The sequence below is a fragment of the Saccoglossus kowalevskii genome, chromosome 5 (assembly GCF_978046115.1).
Source record: "Saccoglossus kowalevskii chromosome 5, keSacKowa6.1, whole genome shotgun sequence".
In the NCBI taxonomy this organism is placed as follows: domain Eukaryota; kingdom Metazoa; phylum Hemichordata; class Enteropneusta; family Harrimaniidae; genus Saccoglossus; species Saccoglossus kowalevskii.
The window spans coordinates 28479614-28507603 of record NC_140645.1 but is presented as its reverse complement, the minus strand read 5'-3'; the positions used below and the strand labels follow the sequence as shown (position 1 = coordinate 28507603).

Genomic DNA, 27990 nt, shown 5'->3' with positions numbered 1-27990 from the left:
ATGATAGCCATGAATCGAAGTTTTTTTCAGGTTCATGATTCTTTACGACAGATAATTAAAATATTTGAACCCTGTATTGAAGAAGTGGAAGATGCATATCGGAATGCACATAAAGCCGATGACGTCAATGAAGAAATGTGGGATTCAGTGGCACCTGTACATGCAGAACAAACTGACGATAATGAATGTTCAAATGACATCAACCATGAATAACTAGATCAATCTAATTTAGATACAGATCAGTCTTTACCAGATAACATTATTGTTGCCAATATACCATCCAATACCAAGCAATCAGTTTCAGTACATGCTAAAATATTGTCGGATAATAAGTATTACAAATAAATACGAAGTCTAAATGCACAACAAAGACTTGTACATGATTTTGTGTATGTATGGTGCACTTAATATAGAATAACTAAATTCCTTGGCAATGCAACACCTGATTCTTTTTATGTATTTCTTACTGGCGGTGGTGGAGTAGGCAAAAGTCATGTAGTACTTTCAATATTCCAAAGTGCTATTCACTCATCACGTAGAGAAGGAGAAAGTCTTGACACACCAACAATTACTTTGACAGTTTCTACTGGTAAAGCAACAGAGAACATTGGAGGAACTACATTTCACAGTGCTTTCAGTCTTCCAGTGCAGAGAACAGGTGAATCATATGAATATCGCAAACCAGCTACACAGACCTAAATACCCTGAGATCATAGTACATTGCACTTAAGATAATTATTGTGGATGAAATAACAATGATCGGTGGCCAGACATTATCAAATCTGGATTTAACACTTTAAGACATTTTTGAAGATGACAGACCTTTTGGTGGCATATCAATTTTAGCAGTAGGAGATTTATTACAACTGAATCCAGTAGGAGACAGGCCAGTGTTTCACAACCCTCTAAACATAACTTGAATGTTTTGGCTGGATCACAGTGGTTAAACCTATTTAAACTACATGAATTAAAATAAATAGTGAAACAACAACATGATTCAGAGTTTGCAAATATTCTTTCAAGTGTACGATTAGCACAGCATACTCAAACTGATATTGAATTATTGAAAAGTACTGAAAACAATACAAAATTAACTAACAAAGTAGTTGATGCATACACTACAAAACAACTGAAAGCAATTACCGGTAGTGCCAGTATTATAGAAATGCATGCACAGGATACCAAGAAATATTCGCTTACAGAAAGAGCAAACATTGTTGTAACTAACAAAAATCCACATGAAACAGCAGGACTGAGGGGTGTAATAAAAATTGCAGTCGGAGCAAGATATATGCATACCAAAAACACTGATCTTAGATGGTCTTGTGAATGGTGCTACAGGAGTGATAACTCGTATATAAATTGACACTCGCTATCCATTGAATAGGACACAGAACGAGAAGCTCAGAAAGAATACAAATACCCAGGGTCTGTACCAATAAAAGCTGTAACTGACATTTTTTTCTATTCTGTAAAAACACATTCCGTCAAAGTGGAAAGAACCCAATACCCAGGGACATTGGCATTCGGGATGACTGTTCACAAATCACAAGGAAGTACATATGATAGGCGACATATATGATAGGTGACATGAGTTATAACTATGCCCCCAAACCTGGTCAGATGTACACTATGTTCAGTAGAGTAAAAACAAAATCTGGACTTAAACTTTGATTTGATGAAAAGAAAACTAAAGTCAACAAATCTGCATTAAAAGAAATGGAAAGACTACTGAAAATAATGCAACTCAATTATAAGTATCCTACTATTAACAATGTTCCGAACTAATCTCAGGTTGTTGGTCATCTTAATATCAGATGTTTAAAATCTCATCATGAAGATTTGAACAGTCATCCTTTTACAGACAAATTTGGTGTAATTTGTCTGACGGAAACAAAGGTTAACAAATATAAGCTGCAAAATATTTTAGTATTTTTCAGTCAAGTCTGATCATGGTTGTGCAATATATACTGCCGGACCTGTCACAGAGCAAGTTTTCTGGAATCATCGAAATTGAAAAAAAAACACTGAAAGTGTGCATCTATGTTCCACCGAGCTAACCATGGTTTGTGGTAAAAGAAACTTTTACTCAGTTACTTGGCGAATGCACAGCAATCCAAGAGCAGAAAGACTGTGACACTGTAATCATAACTGGTGACTTTAATATGGATCTTCACCAATCAACCCAGAAAATGACAGCCCTATTTCTTCAACTCACAATCACGGAGGAATTCTTGATCTGTTTTTTACGAATCACAAAACTACATATACATTTCCGAAAATTGACTGTTTGCATATTCGTAAATTTATAAAAATCAAATTCAAATAAAAAATGTCATACGAACATGTGTCGCGTCATTAACATGAACAACTTCTGTATTCAATGTTGGGACAAATCGCTGGGAACACAGAGTAATGAAATACAAAGGCAACTATTTAACTATATATTGAAACATGTGAATACACATTTAATTTATTTGTGTGTTTCTTAATTATACTAAAGTAAAATTACGATAACGTATGTTTATTGTTGTTGAAAATAATAAAATAAAACTACCCTTTGTAAAAAGTAACCAATCATGTGATAAATTATCGAATAATAATATTTGCCTAAATATGATGCAAAACATGTGTTTCCATCTTAAAAAAAATAACAGTAAAATGTCAGTATTTAATAGCTAGGCCAGCAATGTTAATGGTAGTAGATATAAACATACTAACGCTGCACTATACGTTGTGCCAACTGTAATCCTTATTTTGTTGGCCTGTTATGTTTTTCTCAATCCATGTCATATATTGTTTCATTTATAATCTGCATATATTCAAATGATAGCTTACAAAAATACATTGTTACAAAAAGTGTTTTTCCCGGCAGACGACACAGCTTTCGGTGGTAGACGATACGAAAATGTGGCTGTAGGTGAGTTTAATATCAAAACATTTGTCATGAGCATGTAGAATCACAATTTAAGATATTGTAACTTACTTCTTTTATATATGTTTAGAATATTATTCTTGTTTTGTGTTTATAATAATATCTTCACTGTTTGATAATTTTCTTCTTTCGGCAAGATTTGAACCTACACACCTACACGTGTCCATTCATCGCTCACCACGTCAGTGCCGAATATTTACTGTCAGTAATTAGGGTCATCCATCTAAACTTGGTTAAGGCCTAAACTATTATATCTAGACAAGAAAATGCATTTGCGTTAGTAAACGAATAAATTGAATACATCTAAACTTTTTATGAGTTGAAATAGTTATATTGATTAATCAGCTGTTTACTTATATACAAGCGGTATGGATCATATTTATATGTTACGGGACTTCTTGTTTCAATAGCATAACTTTGGACTGTATCTACGTGGGCAACCGATAACCAAATAACAATTATTGACTAATCTATGTATGTAAATATCTTTCAAATGGTGTGCATTTTTATATCAAGTGCCATTGGGTTCTATCATAATATTAGTTGAATTGAGTATATGTATACTTTGATAATATGAGCACATGTAGTGTATGATATGCGTTTCTGTGACACTATGTAACGCTTTTTGGAAACATTTGCCTGTGTCGCATACGACTTGTTTACCACTTCCGTGTGACTGAGAATGTTCTAGAACCGTACTGTGTCTGGGTGGAATTTTTAGAAGTTGGTTGAATAGGTAATAGGACACTGTAGAAGGCAATAGAAGGTAATGGAACATTCTAGAAATTTGTAGTAAGTTCCAGACTCATTATGTATGCTGATGTAATGGTCTATTTATATACAGTGTGGGTATATATAGGGGAGTTGTTCAGCACTAAAATCAGATCGGAGATCTCGTTGAATTGTATTGGAGTTTAAGTATCTATTTATTGGCGTAGTGGAGTTTTACCGCGTTATTGTACTTGATGTTTGCAGAGTATAATAATACCAGTACCAGTTGAAACCTCAACTGTTGACTCCGTGTTCGTGTTTTACCATCGCCGCCAGGGAAGTCTTTTTGTTATTGTTGCCATTTTGGTATTTGAACCATCACACTTGTACTATACCAATTACGATAATATTACATTGTGTGTGACATCTGGGGGCTCGTCCGGGAACAGTGAAGACATATAAAAGACAACATAGCCAGCGAGATGAAAAATATGTCGAAACAAGAGTTGACGGAATGGGCGGATGAACTGGGAATGACTGGAGAAGACAAAAGGAAATTTATTTTGAAGCAATTGAGTTCTCAGCGGGCTGGCAGACAAGCGGGGAGGGAAGAGAGAATGGCAAAAATGGAAATAGAAGTAGAGGTGAGGAAAATGGAGATTGAGGAAAGAAAGGAAAAGTTACGGCTGGAAGCGGAAACAGAACAGCGAAAAAAGGAAAGGAAAGCAGAGGTAAGGAAAATGGAGATTGAGGAAAGAAAGGAAAAGTTACGGCTGAAAGCGGAAGCAGAACAGCGAGAACAGGAAAGAGAATTTGAGTTGAGGAGATTAGAGATTCAAGCAGCAATGCCGGGGTTCCAACAGGCTGTCTTTGGCGGTCAACGAAATGTGGTCAGTGATGCACAGTCACCAAAGTTGCCTGCATTTTTTGATGATAAGGATGAACTTGATAGTTATTTATTACGGTTTGAGAGGTTTGCAACGAATGCGAGTTGGCATAGAGATGGATGGGCCACAAAATTGAGTGCGCTGTTGACTGGTAGAGCACTTGAAGTATATTCCAGGATGTCCGACATTGATGCAGTTGACTATGATCTTGTGAAGGTGGCGCTATTGACAAGGTACGATTTCACAGAGGATGGGTACAGGAAGCGATTCCGTGAAATTAAACCTGAAAGTTCCGAGAGTCCTGACCAGTTAATTGTGCGGCTTAAGAATTATGTTGCTAAATGGGTTGAGTTGTCAGGCACTGCAGCAACATATGATGGTATTACCGACTTGATGGTGAAGGAGCAGTTTATTGGTGCCTGTACAAGAGATCTTGCAGTTTATCTTAAAGAAAGAGCACCCAAAGATTTAGATGAGTTGGCAGTAATAGCAAAGCAGTACCTAGTGACACATGGTTGACAGTTATCCACGAAGGACCAGGTGAAGTGTAACGATAATAAGACTGCCATTAGAAATACTGATGTGGGAAAGGGTAGTAGTATCCGGTGTTATGTATGTCAGGGTGTTGGTCATCGAGCAGCACAATGTCCATCCCGCCTTACTGATGTCAACCATGACAAAGATAAACAGTGCCCTCAGTGTGGTGACATAGGACATGTGGCTAAGTTCTGCCATAGTGGACAACACAAGGGTCAAGAACGAAAGAAAGAGTGTCAAACCCAGCACTACTACTGGTGCAGCTGCAGTGGTTAAAGAGGAGTCTAATATCAGTGCTAGCTGTGCTGTTCAAATTGGCAGTGATGTGCCTTAAACGATTGAGAAGGACCATTTGTTGTTAGCATCGGGGGAGCAGTTAAAGGTTGTGAATGGTGCATGTATGGAACGGAGTGGCGTTGTGGAAGACAGGACTTTGCCTGTGGAAGGTTGGTGACACAGTTGTGACCATGTTGAGAGACACTGGGTGTAATGGCATTATAGTCAAGAAGAGCTTGGTACCAGATGACCAGTATACAAAAAAGATGGGTCATATGTTGATGGTTGATCGTACTGTAAGAAGGGTTCCAGTCGCCATGGTGGAAATTGATATGCCATATTTGAGAGGCACGGTTGAAGCATTATGTGTGCAGGACCCAATCTATGAGTTAATTGTTGGGAATGTGCCCGGAGCAAGACCACCAGATGACCCGGATCCAGTGTGGAATGTGAGTGGAGCAGTAACAACCAGAGCGCAAATGAAGAAATCTGGTAAGGTGAAGCCGCTCAAAGTATGTGATGTAAAGACTGGAGCACATGTAAAAAAAGACAAATTAATCGAGATGCAGCAAGCAGACACATCATTGAAGAAATATTATAATAAGAGAGAACCAGAAGTGAGAGGGCACCATACAACCGAGTTCCAGGTATATGGAGGCTTGCTATATCGTGTGTATCGGGATCATTCAGTTCCAGGAGGCAAGACGGTACGTCGAGTGGTTGTGCCGAAACTGTTGAGGACTATGGAGATTGCCCATGATTCAATATTTGGTGGACACATGGGGATAAAGAAGACAGAAGACCGGATTGTGACTAGCTTTTATTGACCTGGGCTACATCAAGATGTTACCAGTTTTTGTAGGTCGTGTGATGTGTGCCAGAAGACTGTTTGAAAGGGATCAGTTGTGAAGGTCCCACTAGGTAAGATGCCTTTAATTGATATGCCATTCAAGCATGTGGCTATATATTTGATTGGACCAATTACACCAGCCAGTGACGGGGGTCATCGATACATCTTAACTATGGTGGACTATGCTACACGGTATTCAGAGGTCATTCCACTTAAAAATATAGATACGAAGACTGTAGCTGAGGCGTTGATTTATAGCCGATTGGGGGTTCCAGAAGAAGTACTAAGTGACATGGGGACTCAGTTTGTGTCAGAATGCATGCAAGAAGTATCAAGATTGCTCAGCATTAAGAGACTGACGTCTACGCCCTATCACCCCATCTGTAATGGACTGGTGGAAAAGTTTAATGGTACGTTGAAGAAGATGTTAAAGCGGTTGTGCCACGAACAACCAAGGCAATGGCATCGGTATATTAGTGCTTTACTCTTTGCATATAGAGAGGTACCACATGAGTCAACTGGTTTTTCCCCATTTGAGCTGTTATATGGTCGAACAGTTAGAGGCCCAATGAAGATCCTTAAAGAGTTATGGACCGAAGAGAGCGATACTCCTGAGATAGTTAATAGTTACCAGTATGTGTTTGAGTTGAGAGATCGGTTAGAACAGACTTTAGAGATTGCTCGAGAGGAATTACAAAAGGCACAGAACCGATACAAGTGTTACTATGATCGTAAAACGAAGAAACGAGTGCTTAAGGAAGGAGATATGGTGTTAATTTTGCTGCCAACTGACAACAACAAGCTATTGATGCAATGGAAGGGTCCTTATGTGGTGGAGCAGGTAATAGGCTAAAACGATTATCGAGTGAGGGTAGGTGACAAAGTGAAGACGTATCATGTAAATATGTTGAAGTTGTATGTTGAGCGGGAGATGTCACCTCAACCAGATGGAAGTGAGACAAGTTACTCACCAAATACTGCCATAGACTTGATGAATGCTGTGCACGCAGCTACAGCGGGGTGCAACGAGTCAGATGAAGAGAATGCTGTAGACGAATATGATTTTCTAGGAACTTGTAAACTCAAGGAGTCAGGTAAAGATGTTCAAATCCGTACAGACCTGACAGAACACCGGAGAAAAGAACTGGTGGGTTTAGTCAATACTTATGATAAGGTGTTTACTGACTTGCCAGGAAAGACCAAGATAATCAGTCATAAGATTGATCTGACAAATGATACACCAATACGATCTAAGCCATACTCACTACCATATGCAATAAGGGAGAACCTTAGGCAAGATATTGAAGATATGTTAAAAAATGGGAGTAATCAGGAAGTCCACATCACCCTATGCGTCACCAGTGGTGATTGTAAAGAAGAAGGATGGATCGAATCGCATATGTGTAGATTACAGGAAATTAAATAAGGTCACTGTAACCGACCCTGAGCCAATGGTAACAACAGGGGACATATTTCAGAGGCTACATAATAGTAAGTTCATGTCAAAAATTTAGTTAAGTAAAGGTTATTGGCAGATACCAGTAGCTGAAGAAGATATACCAAAGACAGCATTTGTTACTCCTGATGGAACTTATGAATTTTTAAGGATGCCATTTGGAATGAAGAATTCGGGAGCTACTCTGGTGCGGGGAATCAGGAAATTATTGTCAGGTATGGAGGGGGTTGGAAGCTATATAGATGACCTGATAGTTTATTCAAGCTGCTGGGATGAGCATGTTCAAGTATTATCCGAGTTGTTACGAAGACTGAGGGCAGCGGACATAACAGCTAGACCATCCAAGTGTGTTCTGGGTGCAACATCAGTAGAATTCCTGGGTCATGAAATTAGACACAATTGGGTGAGTCCGAGTCACGACAACATGGAAAAAAATCGAGAAGCGCAAAGACCAGCGACCAAGAATGGTGTCCGATCATTCTTTGGGCTGGTCAATTACTACAGAGACCATATCCCCTTATTCGCAACTATTGCAGCACCCCTGAGTGATCTACTAAGGAAATGACAACCCAACAAAGTTGTATGGGGAGAGGCCCAGGAGAAAGCATATAACACTTTGCAGGAATACTTATTGGGCAAACCAATTTTGAAGTTGCCAGACCCACAGAAACCATTTGTGTTGGGGACGGACGCGTCTCAGGTAGGAATTGGAGCAATACATTTGCAGAATCATGGGGGGAAGCTTCATCTAGTTGCGTATGCAAGTAAGAAGTTATCCGATGCAGAAAAGAAATATTCAACTGTAGAAAGGGAATGTTTAGCCATTGTATGGGGCGTGAATAAATTTCGCCTATATATAGCCGGTGTGGAGTTCATTTTGCAGACGGATCATAAACCATTGTCTTACCTGGATAAGTTTGCAAATGACCGAGTGGTGAGATGGGCGATGACTCTGCAAGGATATAATTATCGTGTTGAGGATATTCCTGGACGGGACAATGTGGTAGCGGACTACCTGAGTAGATTGATGGACTGAGGAACTTTTGAACAGTATAGTAGAATGTTATTCGTTTATGACTGTATATCATATTTTATTATATTCTACTGTATGTAATTTTCGAATTGTTGTACTCAGAGCTTTATTCAGTTCGATTTGATATATTGTATTGTTGTTTTATTTGAAATTGTTATCGTATTCGTATTATTGACGTCGTTGTTAGTCATGTAATATTATATCTTATAATATTCTTGAGAGGGGAGGCATGTCGCATACGACTTGTTTACCACTTCCGTGTGACTGAGAATGTTCTAGGACCGTACTGTGTCTGGGTGTAATTTTTAGAAGTTGGTTGAATAAGTAATAGGACACTGTAGAAGGCAAAATAAGGTAATGGAACATTCTAGAAATGTGTAGTAAGTTCCAGACTCATTATGTATGCTGATGTAATGATCTATTTATAGACAGTGTATATAGGGGAGTTGTTCAGCACTAAGATCAGATCCGAGATCTCGTTGAATTGTATTGGAGTTTAAGTATCTAGTTATTGGAGTAGCGGAGTTGTACCGCGTTATTGTACTTGATGTTTGCAGAGTATAATAATACCAGTACCAGTTGAAACCTCATGTGTTGGCTCCGTGTTCGTATTTTATCATCGCCGCCAGGGAAGTATTTTTGTTACTGTTGCCATTTTGGTATTTGAACCATCACACTTGTACTATACCAATTACGGTAATATTACGTTGCGTGTGAAAGCCTGGAATATATATAGAAATATGTTTATGTCTTTGCCATTCATTCGACAACTGACCAAATATCAGTAAAATGATAAATAACTGAGGGTGAAATTTTTTATTTTGGCCTTGGTGTAACTTTTTCGACTTTTATAATTCAATTGCACATGGACATACATACCTTGGCGCTTTAATTCTACCATATGACACACACATACTTAAAACAATAGTATATATTTACTTTGTTTTAAATATAGTGGTCACTTTGGTTCATTTTGAATGTACTAACTGTAAATACACCATGGCATACTACAAAGTTATATTAACGAGTAAAATATATTGTTCATGCATGAGATATGGGTTCATGTTGGATTCATAAAACAACCATAAAGACCAGTAGCCTAATACGGTTGCCACGAATTGAGCTCAAAATGGTGGCAGTATTGACGATTTCGCTCGCACAGTGTATGAATTGTGGAAATCTAATTTGCATATCAAAGGTATTGAGGACATGAACCTAAGTTGCCAGTCTTTACTTCAAACACAATTGACCTTTGTGTTGACCTGTATTGTGGACCGCATTCCATGGTATTTAATGGTTGTTGAGCTGTCTGGGCTGTAAAGTCTAGATATTTCTTAGCGTTTCAATTGAAAAGAATTACATACAGACAGACACAATTCTGTGTTCACAATTAAACACAAATTTACTCACATGTATATGTGTTGTGTGTCGTGTTATAAAAAGACAATGAGTGATCTAATAGTCCAGTCGTTAAATGCTGCTGTGGTTGCTGTCAAAGTGCAAGTCTAACTTTTGTTTTTGTGACTTTTTTGTGTATCGCTTTCTATGGATTACAATAGTTGTTGTGTTGTTCAATCAATTTGTGGACGTATATTCTCAATGGTGCTTTTGTTTGTTTGCACATTCTCTACAAAATCCGTTAATCTTAGCGTAAATCATGGAAACTGTTAAGTAGCTTTATCAAAATATAATTGTTCGGGTAAGACAAAATTAAATTAATTAAAAGAAGTTTCACTGGCAAATTACCTCTAACTTGGATCGATTGTGTGTGCAGCAATTTTATTCGTTTTCTAAATTAGAATTGAGGGTCTATCAAATTGTTAATATACAAATTTTGCTGCTGGTTATTTAAATAATAATACATGTTTGTGAGGATGAAATCACGATTTAGCAACAAATAGTGATATTACCCAAATGACCATGTGTTATTTATTTTATCACATCGAACAGACATAAATCATTACGCACAATTACCCTACCATACATCTCTCAAACCCGCTCTCCCACAAAATAACAATACTTATATTTGAAGTATGCAATATTTTATTTTATTATAAGTTTCGCATTACTCAATAGCATATATACATTGTTTGCTGAAAAAAACATAACACAGTAAATGTTATTTTAGCCACGAATACCCTTGTAAGTAACCATGCTTAAGCAGTGTGAATCACTCAATTTATCATGTATAACCAAGTACCGCTGAACTTCAAATATCCACAGTTACAAGTAGTATGATGAGTCACAAAACCGGTTTATTTCACAACTGTACTTTCAATGGGCAAATTACAATCCAAATTGTACAAAAACTGGAATGAAAACGTGGAAAATCCGTTGTTTTAATGATCCTGTATTTCAAACCGCGTGACGCAGTCAGTAAAAGGTCATCTTTTGTTATGCTAATTTTCGTGTTTACGCTGCTCTATTCACTGTGGATACGTTTCGTTTGCAGGAGGAATAAAAGAAATTTAATTTGTATTAAATTTGGACTGTGTTGCGTGTTTTTGTGTGTGTGTGTTAAAGTACTTACTATTGTTTTTAAATATTCATGGCTATTCAAGGGCCATAATCATGATTTTTTTATTAGTTTTATCGAATTGTCAATATACTGGTATAATATAATAGTAATACCCCCCCACCGATGTCGAGTATACCACTCGATATCCCGTGGTATAAACGTCTTCGACACGAAGTTATTGCTTAAATATTCACTTGGCATGTATTACCATGTAATATCCATTTTTATTCAATGTCATGTGACCGACTCTCAACCAATCACAGCATGCGTAACAACGGTGAGATGTGATAAAATATACCAGCATACACTTAAATAATAAAACATGTTTGTGAGGGTAATATCATGATTTGTTGCCTGCCTAAGGGATGGTGGTCATGACCTTAATATATAGATGATGCCAAGGCCGAAGGTACCTTTCTCCTGAATTTATCCGATTTACGTGTCAAAGGAACACGATACACGGCAATATTCATGAACTGATTAGTTTTCCGGGCTTGCGTTCACTATTTGACTAGCTCATTGAAGAAAATCTAGGATTTTGTAGCGATTTCGTGCGATTTTTAGTCACCATCGCCGTTTGTTTTGCCAGCGCGTTCAGCTTCGCGGTTTGAGACATTCGATCTGCGTGGACTTACTTGTGACGGCACCTTTCATATTGTGTGGGTTTTGATTGTATATCACATTTTATGCACAGTGTATTTGTTGAAAGAGAATGGTGTTGACATAAACCTATGCTCAAGCAGTGTGCAGCCCCGTGTTAAGCTAATTTCAGTGTTCTAATGCAAACTGGAACGCAGTGTAGCGTATAGATGCGCACAGAATGGCGCCGAATGTATTTGTGAAAATCAATTCTTTGTCAGGCTGAAGCTGCTGAAATTAGGTTTATTAATACAACCATACATTTCAAATTAAAATAATCTTTCAACTTGTATATTTGTGTTCATACATGCATCCATCTCTATGAGGATGACCTGGAAGACTTCCAAAATTGAGTGCCACAATTTCCGTTTTAAGATTTATTCGGTGTAATAATACAAATGTTCACATATTATTAAAACCATAAAAATCATCACAACAAGTGAAATGTATTGAAGTAGTTGGCTTAACGCCAACAATTTTAAGATGTACGAAATCAGGATCTTTTCCAATTACCCCCCAAAATATAATCCCTATCACAAATTGCCATTAAATAAAACTAGTGACGTCTAAAACAAAGTAACTTTGTGCAAATAACTGGAACCACATTGTGGTGCTATCGAATGAAACGAAACTCATCAAATGTTTGTGCCATGAAATAAAACAAAACCAAATTAAATAAAAATGTAAAATGATATCTATTTAAATCCATCTGATTGAATCATATTTTGATGTCATACAATTGGAAGTAGTAGAATATGAGTGAAGCTGCCCATCTCCTCCACATCTTCACTGGTAACACGCACACACACACACACACACCCATACACACACACACACGCACACCCACACTTATTTTGGGGCTGATAGAAGTCGAGAATAAGCAGTCTTTTTGAGAAACTTTCGTTCGTGACCTAGATCGCAACCCAAAGCCAGTATTTTGTACATTAAATCATGCTTATGATCAAACTTATTCCAAACAATGTTTTGAGACTGCATGTGCAATACAAAATTGCTTAAAGTCACAGTGGTAATGAATAGCCCACTTTTGAAATGCTGAAGCTGATCTTTTTATCTGATTATTGTTGCAAAAACCATACCATCCACTCTTACTTACATCCCAGTGCCATACAAATGACTGATATGCATTAGACTAGGAGATATGATACACCATGCGACAGAAAACAGAAAAAAAACATGTCTACATATTTCCAGAAGTTTTCATTTAGCAAACAGCCTTTAGGGGCATTCCCTCATTTTAGGTCAGGGGTCATATATCAATATACTTTTGTCAGATTAAATTTTGGTTAAAGTTCATTATTACCCAATGTTATTGACCGAGCACTTATCCCTTGGTCACGGATACTGGACGTGTAGCTTTGCTGCTGCATACCAGCAGGTAATTATTCGAGTGGAAATGTCAAAGTTCATGCACCCGGAAAGGCCACGTTATTAAAGAACAACTATGTTTACTGTCAGTGTTGTTCTGCTGACTGTTATTGCATGTAAGTATACTTTTATATTACAATATACACATTTATTATATGTGACCTATCTGTAGTAAATCCAAAAAAGTGTGTAAATATTTACTATAAGTTCTCTACGGTTTACAATCACACATGAACATGACCTGATAGGGAGTACCTTTCAGTTTTATCGGACCAATTAACATTATGACCGTCAGTACATCATGATTTGTTTAAGTAACATGGTAGTACTGTTTAACCAGATGTTAGCTAAGGGCTCTTTACACCTCTGCTAACTATGTAGTAATAACTAATTTACACTTCTGTATCACGTGAGTGAGTTGTCAATGTGGCGATGTTGACCTATTTAAACGATACATAATATGTGTATCATCTTCATTATTTCAAGTGAATGAATGCTTTTTCATATGTAAACGGTATGGTTTAGTCGCTTCCCCTCTATATATTCTGCTATATCTCCGTTGAAGGCACTCGTAATATATATATGATGCCCTCTTTATTGTAGACAATGTTGTTATTTATCACCTGCTTTCATTTCAATACATACTGTGACAGTGAGAGGGCAGTAGTCTTTAGAGGCTCATAACAAACCCTGTCATTAATAATGACAGCTGCTATGTTTCCTTTTCTCTTTTTAGATGCCCCCTTTAATTGAGGTAAAATATTGTGTGTTGTGTCGATGTTTGTAGTTTTTCTGTGACAGGGTACATTTGAATTTAATTGTAATGAGTCAGACATAGTTGGTAATTTATAATCAATTAATTAATTAATTAATCACAATACAGAAGTGAAATTGAGAAGGGTGAGCGGTAATAAGCAGCCACTGTAAACAATCACAAAAAAAAACAATAAAGCCTGACTGAAAAAAAATACAGATACTTGCCTACATGGTTTAGAAATCTTGTGTAAGCTAGCTGCCCCACTGTAAACTAATTATTTGAAACATCAATACACTTTATTTGTCAACATTTACCCTGTTGTTGTGTATTTTGAACAACCTAAGCTAGAAGACCCATTGTCAGAAGCTACTTATCAGCAGTTGAATAATTAGAAATATTAACCTTTGAAAAGCTCTCTCGTTGATGTAGGGAAGTATTGTATCACCCTAAGTATCAAGGCATTGCAATTTTAAAAGCACTTAATGACTGATGTTGTCCATTCCCATCATTAATTGACAGAACATAAAAGAACTTGAATACGCCCACTTTGAAGACCACAAATATGTTTACTGTATGAATATAAATATTAATAACATGGTTTGTCAACCACTCGAACGTGTGACATAATTTGCAAAATGTGATGTGATGTATGGCCACTCACCTTGGAGTGCCAAAAATGTTTGATTTCCAGCATTAACAATAATAAAACTATTACACAATTATCAATATTTTAAAAATGATGCATCGAGATCATGCTTTAAAAATATCTGACAAAGGGTAAATCAGAATGTGTAGACTTTCAAAGAAAACAAAACAAAATAATTCACGATTCAATAGAAACAAAGACAAGCCTAGAAATATATTGTAAAATGCAATCCATGTTTGTTATTTCCAGCATGTAAATCAGTCGATGTTACTGTACCTGAATCAATCATTGGGTTTCAGACTGACACAACATTATTGGAATGTACATATATAACTACTGGTGGAAATCCATTAGTTTATTGGTATAAAGGGAGTAGTACAGCTACAGGTACTCTAGTTATACAATCAGTTGGTGGAGTAAACTACCCAGAGCCTGGATTCACCAGACATGATATTGAAGACCAAGCTAGTTTAGTTATAACTAATACAAAGACAAGTGATGCAGGAATGTATTGGTGTTCTGTCTCAGCATTTCCAGATGGTAGTAACGAAAAATCAATCACACTCACTGTGGAAGGTAAGCTGACTAATATTTCATGTAGTATAAATATACCTTTACCATCCAGCACACATTTCATGTAATATAAAGACTTCGAAAGGATGTGTTTGTATTTAGGGCAACAAACGCACGCACCCACCCCGACACACTTCTTCAAGTCGTACCATCGTTACGATGACACACATTGAATTAACGTTTAATATAGTTGCGATATGAACTCGATTAAAACGCGTTCCTGTATATGGAATTTATGGAATGCCTTCCTCCTTCGCTAAAGTACGCAAACTGGACTTAAATTTATTCAATATTGTAATAACGAGATCATCGGGTAATTGTCACAAGAAATTGGAAATTGTGAAAACATGTCTGTTATAAATACCGACACGTATATATTTTCAAGAGCGGACATCTGGACATTTTCACTGCCTGGCAACCAACATCGGTCAAAGCGAAAGCCAAAAATTTACTGGAAACAGTAATTTCCCGAAAAGTGTTACAAGACAACATCTACATATACAATATGTATAAATGTGGTTACGCAATATTTACTCACAGTTGAGTTTATTCAGTTTTTATCGACTTCAGCTGTTTTCACTGGGTTCTTGGTCGGCGTTCCATGTCGTGCATTGCCTATATAAATAGTACAGTGGTGCACGTCCAGGCTGCTCTGTCCCCGAGAGTATATTGCTTTTCCACCTGTTTAATTCATCATCCAAGCACGATTAGAGGCGTATAAAACATTTATACAAGAATTATTAGTGTGGCTTAGTACATCATTCAAGAACATAGCAAAGTTCAAGAAGTACTAAGCCAGTACTCAAATCTCTATACACAATAATATAAAATTGCAGTCAAGTTGTATTGTCAAATAGTAGACGAACCAGTTATTATATGTGAATATGATTATCCGTTATGGTCATGATTTGTTTTATGTATATTTATTTTAGTGCGGTTCTGTGGGAACGTGTGCGCTTGAAATTTTGAATTCGGCCGTCCTACTGAGCGTGACTGAGCCACGAGTATCACCTTTTTTGCTATCGATATCGAAATTGCGATCAATGTCACGTTATGTGTTTTTAAATCAACGTTCAGAATGACACGCTACAATATAGTGGAACAAATATATTACAGTTTATTTGATCCGTGGTACATCGTGGCCATTCCAGGATGTTAATTATTAGTATATTAGGTCCATTTCATATGATATTCCAATCGTGTGCATGCGACGCAAAAGTTAATATATTGCCAAATATTTTGATTTCAATTATTTCCATGGTATAGCAAATTTAGTATTTTGTTGCAAATTTTTAATTCATTATCATTATCAGTGTGTCTAAATTTCCGTGAATTATAATTATGGCATTTTACGTCTGACAAATAAATACGACAAATAAGGACCTGGCGTAGAACTGGAAATTACTCCAAATAAATAAATGTCCAATTCGGGAACAGGATAATATTAAACTTGGTTATTGATGAAAAAGTAGGTCACCGCCAGATGATCTGGCTTGGCAAGTGCGTAGTGTTTCTCTCATGAAATTGACACTCATTGTGCACAAAGAAAGCCGCTCATCCCGCCATTGGATGGCAGCACATCGTGTATGTGGTGTTTAAAAAGGACGTGGAGATGATCCGTGGTACATCGTGACCAATGATAGAGTGATTGGTTGTCTAACTGTGGGCGTGTCTTTTATTTCTGTGCTAAATGTGCAACACCAAAGTCCCGCCATTTATTTTTCATGGTTGTTCGACCATAGTCGTCTGTGCCAGTGCTGCTGCAAATCATTCAGAAAATGGCAGCGGTTTGTAGCGGTTTTCACACAGACACCAGTTAATTCCGTTACCAAATGGCTGAAGCAATTTCAAATCGACCAGACACGCCCCAAAACAGATGACGAGATTTGACAGGAGCGGTCAATGCGCATGCGTATAAAACAGCTGGTACTAATATCCTAATATCCTAATAACTTATTTTGCAATCGTACAATGCAAAATACATATTTGATTAGGTTGGGTGGCCATCAAGTACCATCCTATGGAACCCAATTCATATATCACCAATACCATAGTACTGAATTCTGTAAACAACGAGTCAAAAATAAGACTAATATACTAAATTTTTATTTAATAAATTGTAAGGATGAGATTACATTGTGAAATGGCCATGATGTACCACGGATCTAATTTGTAATAAAAACGGTTTAAAGAAGCTTCGCATTACTGTTTACACTCATGTTTGTATTCTTCACAGTTGCAACAGAACCATCTCAACCTAGAATAACGTTCATTGATGGCAGTATTATATCCAATGCAGGCAGTAAAATTACTATGCAATGTACATCATCTGGTAATCCTACACCAATTTACAGTTGGTTGAGAGATGGTTCACCACTACCAACGCTGAACAGATATCAACTCAATACAGATAACAGTGAATTAACAATCGATCCAAGTGACAAAGACGATAACGGTGGAACATTTACATGCCAAGTGATGAATTTTGAAGGAAGTAAAACAGAAGATAAAACATTGACCATTAAATGTAAGTTGACTCTTTATAGTTTGTTTGATGATATGAAAATGACAGTGATGGTAGTGATTTGATGATATGATAAAATTTTGTTCCACTGCTTAATTAATAGCTAAATTCCAAGCATATGGAACGCATATTCCAAGTTAATTAGGATTAACATTGGATGCAGTTGCTCAGTAAAAATTACAATAACTTGAGTAACATTCGAACATTATACACTTTATGCAACTGATGTGCATGTGATTGCGGGCGAAATAAAACAAGCATAATGACTGTTTAATTTGACTAATACATATAATGTGAATAAAATACAAAAACAAAATATGGCAGCATCTTTATCAAATTGAATATTATTCTACATTTGACGAAATACCCTGCGAAGTTAAATTAAGCCATGTTAATTTGTTACTCAAGGTATTTAAAAAAAAAAGATGTTCTTAATAAAATTTTGATCATAATGCAATGCAAAATTAAACTGCCCTTTTTCAGTGTACACATAGCGACAAAAATAAACATGAAATGTCATCGACCATCTGTCATGGCTGTGTTGATTTTTTTAGTTATTGGTATGTACATTAGCGCATACATGGTAGGCTACTGGTGCACGTCAATCCCTAATCATTACTAGGATAAACATGATGTAATATACGTATTAAAAATGTCGTGTTATTTCGTTACAGTGTGGTATTAATACTCGTGCGGAAGGGTCACTAATGCATTTTTCCACGATTTGGATCACATTGGCCAATTGGTTGCCATGTTGGTTTTATTTTAGAGTGTTTTACTGTAGCACAAACTGAAACTTGAATACCATTTATAAGTGACCCTTTGTTGTTTTCGTTCATTCATAAAAAGAAACAAGGATGTGTACTGCAATTTTTTTTTAATATTATGTGCCAATTATAAAATGGGGGTCATACTGGTGATTGTGTTGCAATTTTTCCTAACGTAGGTTATATATTATTCAGATAAATTAGTATAAATATGTATTTATCAGACAAGGGGTTAATAGTGTTGCTATATTTTAAATATAAATAAACATAAATGTATAGCATTTTATGTTTCGCACAATGATGTAAAATTGTTAATTTTTTACTGCAACAACAGTTTATATGATTTTACTACAAATTTCACCTGTAGAAAGACATGATAAATGACGTCATCATTGGGTGATTAGTGTTATAAACTGCACTTAGCACAAACTATACTGGTTTCTCATGTTTTTAACACAGGAAAAGGGGCGTGGTTAATGACGTCATATCCAAAAAAATTACCAAGTGTGCATGCGTGGCATATATCGACTCATCATGTACACATACCTAACTATCATTTTCTACAAATAAATAAATTGTATTCGTACCTTTACTCTTATAGTAACAATTTGGCACCGGCTACCTGAATAATGACAAAATGTTTACAGTTTTTTAGCCTCTTTCACTTCGCCACAAACTTGCTTCCTATTCATAATTATATGTGGATATTTTAAATGTTGTTTCTTTAATTATAGATCCCCCAGATGATCCAGTCTGTACTTACCAGACCACTGGTGCACCATTACCATCTTACCTACTTGATGACGAAATAAAAATAAGATGTCAATCATATGATGGCAATCCGTTAGCAACATTAAATTGGTATCGTGGTAACAGTCAGATACAAGGTTTATCATCATCAACAATTGGTAACACAGTTACAATGGATTACACACGGTCTCTGGGTAGAAATGATAATGGAGCTTTGTATACATGTAAAGCTACTAATGTTGTACAAACTACACCATTAACATGTCAACTTGGACCATTCAATATCTACTGTAAGTATATCTTTATATATGGAATCTAAATAGAAACGATAATCAAGTAATGTAAAATATGTAATGGTGTGCTGATGCTGTAAAAAAATCGACTTCATCAAGTATGATATTGTTTTCAACATCGTAAAATTATTATGCGCAATGATTGAGTGCACAACTACTTTTATAGTTTCAGCGGAGCGTTTGACATTATCTGGCATAACCAATCCTGTGAAGGAAGGTGAAACTAAAATACTGACTTGTACCACATCAACCAGTAATCCAGCATCTCAGATATCATGGTTAAAAGATAACAATGTATGGACTGCTAATACATATGAATCTATTACATCTGATGTTACAAGAGATGGAGATTATAATGGTAAAATAAGTGAACAACAGATGACAGTATCCATACAAGCAGAACATAACACTAAATTATATCAATGTCAATCAAGTCATCCAGATGTTACTGGTCAAGTATTTTCTGCTATTATCCAGCTTACTGTGTATTGTAAGTAATTTTCAAATTCATGGCACTTATTGTGAGAGAAACCTACTCATAGTTGTCTCATCGCGGTACATAGAGAATTTGATGATGGTTACTTTAATTGCATGTACAAACGTATATCTGTTACGACACAATTTCAATGAATACACTTACATCTGATTTGTGCGAAACCATCTGTGATTATCATACACATACACATCTATGACAATGGTGTTATTCAACGGCAGTTTATGCGATAACATGTCATATCACGTGTGATATTAGTGTTGTTACTTTGTATTTATCCTTCACACATACATGTGTTACAATAAGGTTATTACACGACAATTCATGCGATATCACGCCATATCAATTGTGACTTTGGTGTTTTTACCCTGTTTTACCCGACACATACCGATGTATGGCAATATAGTCATGTGATAACACGCACATCACGTGTTTTTTTCTCGTCGTTTTGCGACAACTTATTGAATATATATAATTCTATCAATGTAAACAAAAATGTGTACACATTACCATGGCTACCTGACATACAATTTGCGTCACAATGACTATAATTATACAGCTACAGATATTTGAAAAATATTGCTGATAAACTACTTCATTCGTGAACTTATTTAACTGTATACAAAATTATCAGCGTGCTTAAATAGCAATAAACAGCAATATATGTTTTTTTTTCAGATAAACCAATTGTTGTGAACGTATCAAACAATCAGCGGTCGGTTGCCAGTCAAGGAACTGTAGCAGAACTACGATGTGAGATTGAAAGCAACCCACTTTCCTCGATAATATGGTATGGTCCGAATAATCAACGAATAAATATTGACAGTAGAGTCAGTATCAAAACAGTGTCACGTGGAACCTTACATGAAAGCATATTGACAATACAGGATACAATGCTAAGTGACTATGGTAGTTACTCGTGTTTTGCAGAAAACGATATTGGCAACACAACATTTATTGTCACGTTCAACGATAAAAGTAAGTATTGTCAGTTTTCATTTTGACCAAGAATAACTGCCATCCTATGCAAAATTGAAAAAAAAAACAATCATTAAAACTCAATGATTATTAAATTCACTGTTAATATATTAAAGTTTATATTATATCTTTTATTGTGATACCATGAATCCTTGCGATGCAACACACATTAACTACAGTTCGAGTCTGTTTACATTACTGGAATAAACTTGGATAACAATCGAAATAGCGTGATAGTTTTGTAACTACTGCGTAACATGTTTTCATTATAAACTAATAAATATCCAATTCACATATAGGTGTTCCAGATGCACCGAAGTCCATTATTCCAAATACCCGGTACTATGATATTACATTTGTTGTTATAATATCCGGATACAATGGTGGGGATACGAACACAACTTATTTTATACAATATCGTTCATGGATAAACAAAACGTTCATAGAATTGAACACTGGTAGCTCAGATACAATGAATACCACAATAGTAATTCCTAAATTAGAACCGTCAACACCATATGAATGTAGAGCATATGCTTCCAACACAAATGGTATAGGACCATACAGTAATAGTATTATAATAAGAACATTGGGTAAGTTAAAACCGTAAATGAAAATGTTGGTAGACTGTTGCGCTAAAGGACCTTCCAACTACACTTTGATTATTATTTATCTAATTCGTTGAGTGGCACATGTGGCAGAGTATTGCAGATATAGTTATTCGTGATACATGTTCAACGGTAGTGGATTGGTTTTCTTTTTGTTACATCTAAACGCAGATTATTACCACGATTTTACGCAGACAATTGTTCGCCTTTTATGTGCGAATTGACGTAACCCGAAATAGATCAATTGATGTAATATAGCACCCCTCTCCCACTCATCGATAAATAAGCATAATCAAAAACGATGTGCCAGTAAATCTAAAACCGTTAAATAAAGTGTTTGTGAATCATAAACACAGTAAAACACCACGATAAAGACTTTCCGTGTTCGACATTGTGACATTCTTTCGTTTAAAAAAAATATGTTGACAAGATAATTCAGAAATGTATGTTAAGAATAATTCATAACGAAATGTATTTTTGCCTTTTATTTATTTCGAATTATGACTGAAATATGATTTTACTTCGTAACATTACTGTAGTTTATTGCATATAAACGAAAGAATTTCACAATGTCGAAAAGTCTTTATCGCAGTGTTAGTATCTAAGTATGAGTAACTTGCACAGTGTTATGATTGTGACTGGGTTGAATTATGAAATTACAGACCTTATATTAACATCAAAGTAAAGCAGTTTTGAATAAAGTAATGAATACAGTTGTTATAATCTTAACTTACTTTATTTATTTTTAGATGAACCAATCGTAAAACTGAATTATTTTACTTGTAAATTGAGCTGGACACGTCATGAGTACAAGGAATACACATGCGTGAAAATAGAAACACGTGGCATAGATGACACGTGGCACGTTGTAACAAACTGTGTCAACCTAGATGAACTCGAGTACAAAGTAAATGATACAACTAGTGATTATAGAATTACATATTGCATTAAAGATGGGAGTTGTGAAAGCTATGCCTTCATTGCATTACCAATGAGTACAAGCAATGGTAATAAACTGACTTGAATTGTTGCATTCAGCATACTTTGATGACTGTTAATTACAGAAACATTGGAAGTATTATTACCAATATCATATATAACACACTTGTTATAATCATAAGCTGAAAAAAAAATTCTAATCATCTATTCTCTGCGTTGCGAGGTAATTTATGACGAATGTCAACACTAATATTTAAATAATAAAAAAAACACTAAATGTAATTACAGTTAACACTGGATGTAATTATAATAACCATGCCATTTCAGGTTGCATCTGTGGTTCATGTAGTGTAGGTATTATTGTTGGGATACTCACAACTTTACTGGTAACTATTTCAACTGCTATTGTGATTAGTTATGTATTACATAAACGTCGATGGAGCCAAGAAAAACCCAAATCAGTGAGTAATCAACATGCATATTATGAAACATTGAAAAAATATTCTTTCCCACGGTATTTAATACTAAACGATATTTATGTCAACATATTATTTTAATCAGGCTGCCAAGGATGATCGCGAGTATACAGGACTCTCAGTCATCGGAAAGGAAATGGACCACACCTACAAAATACCAGAGAAAGGGGTAAAGTAAATTATAATACTACCACCACTATCAACTTATTATTTTATATTGCTGAAATATTGTATTGCATTACCTTATTGCATTAAATTAGTGGTATCCTTATATCGTCGTTTATGTACTTGTATATTGCCAGGATATTGACAAAGATGGCGGTTATACATCACTCAGTCTTGCTACCAGAGAAAAAGAATCTGAATATGAGATGCCACTGCCAAGACTAAATAGGGTATTATTAGTATGAGAATACACCTTTGTAAAGAAATTAATTAAGATTAATGTGCCATACCGATGCTGTATTTTCATGTAGAGTTATACTATGAAAATAGATTCCATGATTGACCAATCAAGATGTTAATTTACAGGAAACATCTGGAAACGCCTGAGAGAAAACCATATGAATTATAGATACACCTGAGATAAATTCAACAGTAGTCATGTAAACAAAGTTTATATCTCTACTATATTATTTAATTTGAAGGACCTGGACATGTTATTGATTGATCAGCGAATAGGACTACAGTGATAACACAATGATTATGTTGTATAAACAAATAAACAACAGCAATCATATTTTGTATTGAATCGTACTTGACTATAATAAAGATATATTCTCATATTTCACTGATTTCCAATTATTATGCAAATATATATTTGAATCTCAAGATGTAAAACATGTGAGAAGTTCATAAATTTACACTCCTGTAACTAGATCAGAAAAGATAATTATTATGTATTACCAAATTATAGGATACATGGAGTAAATAAATAAATGAAAAACTTACATATAACATTGTATAGCACAGATTAGTAAAATACAATAATAAGACGATAGTTCTTTCCCGAGACACTACTCAATAGATGTTGACAGTTTTTTCAGATAATTTCCTTCTCAATATGGTATACTTTATTTTCTAAATACAAGCAGTTAAAGACATCTGAAATTAATTGGGGCCAAGCACACTGTGGTGGCAGTATTGATTAATTGCAGTGTCTGAATTGTGGAAATCAATTTGCATATCAAAGGTATTGAGTACATGAACCTAAGTTGCCAGTCTTTACTTCAAACACAATTGACCCCTGTGTTGACCTGTACTATGTAACGCATTCCACGGTATTCAGCGGTTGTTGAGAGGTTAATGTATTCTAGTGTTTTATTCTAGAGAACTAGACACACAGTAATAAACAATCTTCATTACGTATTGTTCACAGATAAAATAAATATTTAAGCTCCATTTTATATGTCGTAATTATGTGAAAAATGTCGTTATTTACTATGCATAACAATAAGGTAGTGCTTAAAGCGGAGGAGTCATCACCTACACATGCGTCAGATGGCCATAGCGAGCAATTGTTTACAAACAAGCGTCTTTCCATGAGCCTTTGCTTTTTAGCGTGGGTTGTTATCGTCGGTTTGGACTCAATTTCCGCGCGTGCGCTGGTGACTACCCTCCCGCTTAATATAACAAGGTATATCCATAAATACATTATATTTCACTTCGTTCTCATGCTACTCGTAAAACACCAGTAAAAAACAGGTCAAATCAGTGTTGCATGTCAAAATTTTGAATTTTAATTTTCGGGAAATTACATTGGTTTAATTGGAGCAGTGTTTCACACTTACGAGTGAAACATACACAAAATTATATATGCAAGGTATACACGACAAGTCAAGTCAACAATTATAATAAAAACCCATAAATACCAGCACCTGAAGTCATAAATTGAGGTCAAAGTGCAATGTAACATTAAGAACACTGTGGTACTGTTATAATATTGACAATTTGACCCATGAGTTGACCTGTATTGCGTAGCGCATTCCGTGGTACTCTACGGTTGTTGAGCTGTCAAAGTTGTAATGTGTTGGCTAGCGTTTCATAAATTCTAGCAGCTGAAGTCATTAATTGAGGTAAAAGTGCAATAAAGCATATACTCAAGACCACTGTGGCGGCAGTATTGACAACTTCGCTTACTAAGTGTGTGAATTGTGGAAATCTAATTTGCATATCATAGGTATTGAGGACATTAACCTAAGTTGTTAGTATTTACTTCAAACATAATTGACCTTTGTGTTGACCTGTATCGTGTACCCCATTCCATGGTACTTAACGGTTGTTGAGCTGTCTGGGCTGTAAAGTCTATATATTTTCCTATCATTTCAATTCAAAAGAATGACATACAGTCTTATTTATGTAATGTTCACAATTAAACACAAATTTACTCACATGTATATGTGTCGTGTTATAAAAAGACAATGAGTGATCTAATAGCCCAGTCGTTAAATGCTGCTGTGGTTAGGGTCAAAGTGCAAGTCTAACTTTTGTGTTGACTTTTTTGTATATCGCTTTCTATGGTTGTCTATAGTTGCTGTGTGGTTCAATCAAGCTGTGGACGTATATCCTGAATGGTCACGTGCTTTGTTTGTTTGCACATTTTTCTATAAAATCCGTTAAGCTTAGCGTAATTCTTGGCAACTGTTGAGTAGTTTTGTCGAGATATACTTGTTCGGGTAAGACAAAACACTAATATAACCCGTTATTTATTATAGTGATAACATCTTTGAAAAAAGTTTCACTGGCAAATTACATGTCACAAAACGTTGATTGTTTTAATGGTCAACATTGTACACAACCCTGTATTTCAAATGACGTTGACGTATCAGTAAAAGGTCACGAAGGTCATTTTTGTTATGTTAATGTTTGTGTTTACGCTGCTCTATTCCCTGTGGATACGTTTCATTTGCACAAGGAATGAAAGAAATTTGTATTTAATTTGAACTGTGTTGCGTGTGTATTTTTGTGTTTGTGCATTCAGCGTGAAACTACATACTATGTTTTTAAATATTCTTGTTCATGGGCCATAGTCATGATCTTATAGTAGATGCAAGAAAACTTTTTGTTTACTATTTTTTTCGAATGCTCAATATACTGGTATAATATAATAGCAATAACCCCCCACCGAAGTCGATTATACCACTCAATATCTCGTTTTTGCTTGGCGGGTAATATACTATGTAATATCCATTTTATTCAGTGTCATGTGACGGAGTCTCAACCAATCACAGCATGCGAAAATGTGAGATGTGATAAAATATACAAATAAATAATAACACATGTTTGTGAGGGTAATATCACGATTTGTTGCTTGTCCAAAGGATGTTGGTCATGACCATAATCATTAATTTTTATGGCCAAGATCAACAGCTTGAGGGAAAATCGTGATATTACCCGAATGACCATGCGTTATTTATTTCATCACATTGAACTGATATCCGACATTAACAAATACACTCCCATATATCTCTCACACCCGCTCTCCCACAACATAAAAATACAAATATTTTGTAGTGACACATTACTCATTATCATACATACATTGTTTGCTGAAAATTATACAGTAACAGTTACTTTCAGCCACGAATACTATTTTTAGTACCCGTGTTTCAAGTAGTGTGAATCACTCAAATTATAGAGTATAATATTATTGAAATGAATTGAGAAATTTTCAAACGCAATTTATTTCACCACTCGCCAGATAAAAATGTGGAAGTGACTACAACAACTAGTGAAGCGTTCTCCGTGAGCACGGGCGTGGGAAGCGTAGAAATGCTCACAGCATATAACGCGTAGGGCCAAGAAACACCACTCGGTTTATATTCAAGTCAATATGTTTCCTACATTGTGTTTATCAACTATTCTCGCTTTTGACTGGTAAAACTAAGTAGCTCATATCAATTTGTGTCAAAACTATTATGAACTTTCACATTACTATGCTACGTGTTTCAATTCAAACAGCTGATCCGCTCCAGCTGTCACCTACTACTGCTATTGTTTTAAGTGCATATGGACGAACATCATTTAACGTGGACAAAGAAGTTGAACTTATATGTACAACAGATACACGATATGAACCTACATGTTCATGGGAGTTGGACAACGGATAAGATCACAAGGTTGAAAACCAGACAGTAATATTTACATTCATTGAATATGTTACGGTAACATCCATTGTTAACAACTACTATGGTAATGCCACTGGTGAATTATCAATCACGCAGTTAGACACATCTAACATGACAACAGTATGCTCTTCTCTGTATCATGAAGTAGTTAACATAATATACAAGATGTAATGCATTACGTACAATGAATTACTTTAATCACATCAGGTGATGAGTAATAACACATTTCTTATTTGCAAGAAACCAACATTTGTAATTAGTATTGATACAAATCACTTAGCTGAGCCAATCGTCTCATTTGCATGAAGGCGAATGTCAATATTTGGCTTTGTATTTAAGGGTTCTAAGCTTATATACGTGTAGTATACTGCAATCACAAACAGGGTTAACAGTCAATGCAAACTTGGATGTTTATACTATGAACAATATTTCACATTTTCACGAGAATGGGAAAGCATGTAATTAGAAATGAAATAAAAAGTTACAATTGTTCACTCTATCCTTCATGTAAACATACAGCATCCACTTTACTTTATCATGCCAGTAAAACTACATACAGTAGAAAAATTATATACTTATATTTCATACTATATCGCAACATACTATTATATATACTCCCTGTCATTGGTATATTTGTCCTATCTGTTATTATACTAATACTCAGTATGTTATATTGTCAAAGGGTAATGAACTGGTGCAGGAAAAATTGTTCCTTCTTCTCGAATTGTAACAACCATTGTAGAGGTAATTGAACATCAATTTTTAAACTAATTTTCAGGTTGTGCTATATAAATATAGCGTATCATTACTTTCTTTTACCCATCCTTCATG

The 27990-nt window shown here is 35.6% G+C and overlaps 1 protein-coding gene across 1 annotated transcript; it reads left to right on the top strand.

Annotated features, from left to right (window-relative positions):
• Positions 1-23872, top strand: LOC146745979 (protein sidekick-1-like). The gene is made up of 13 exons (XM_085498862.1): positions 1-137; positions 414-658; positions 2834-2920; positions 14881-15207; positions 17441-17731; positions 19230-19469; positions 19705-20028; positions 20710-21009; positions 21309-21602; positions 22367-22624; positions 22884-23017; positions 23118-23201; positions 23335-23872. The coding sequence occupies exons 1-13, from the start codon at positions 1-3 to the stop codon at positions 23440-23442; spliced, it is 2829 nt and encodes a 942-aa protein (XP_085354988.1). The 3' UTR covers positions 23443-23872.
• Positions 23873-27990: the final 4118 nt, after the last annotated feature.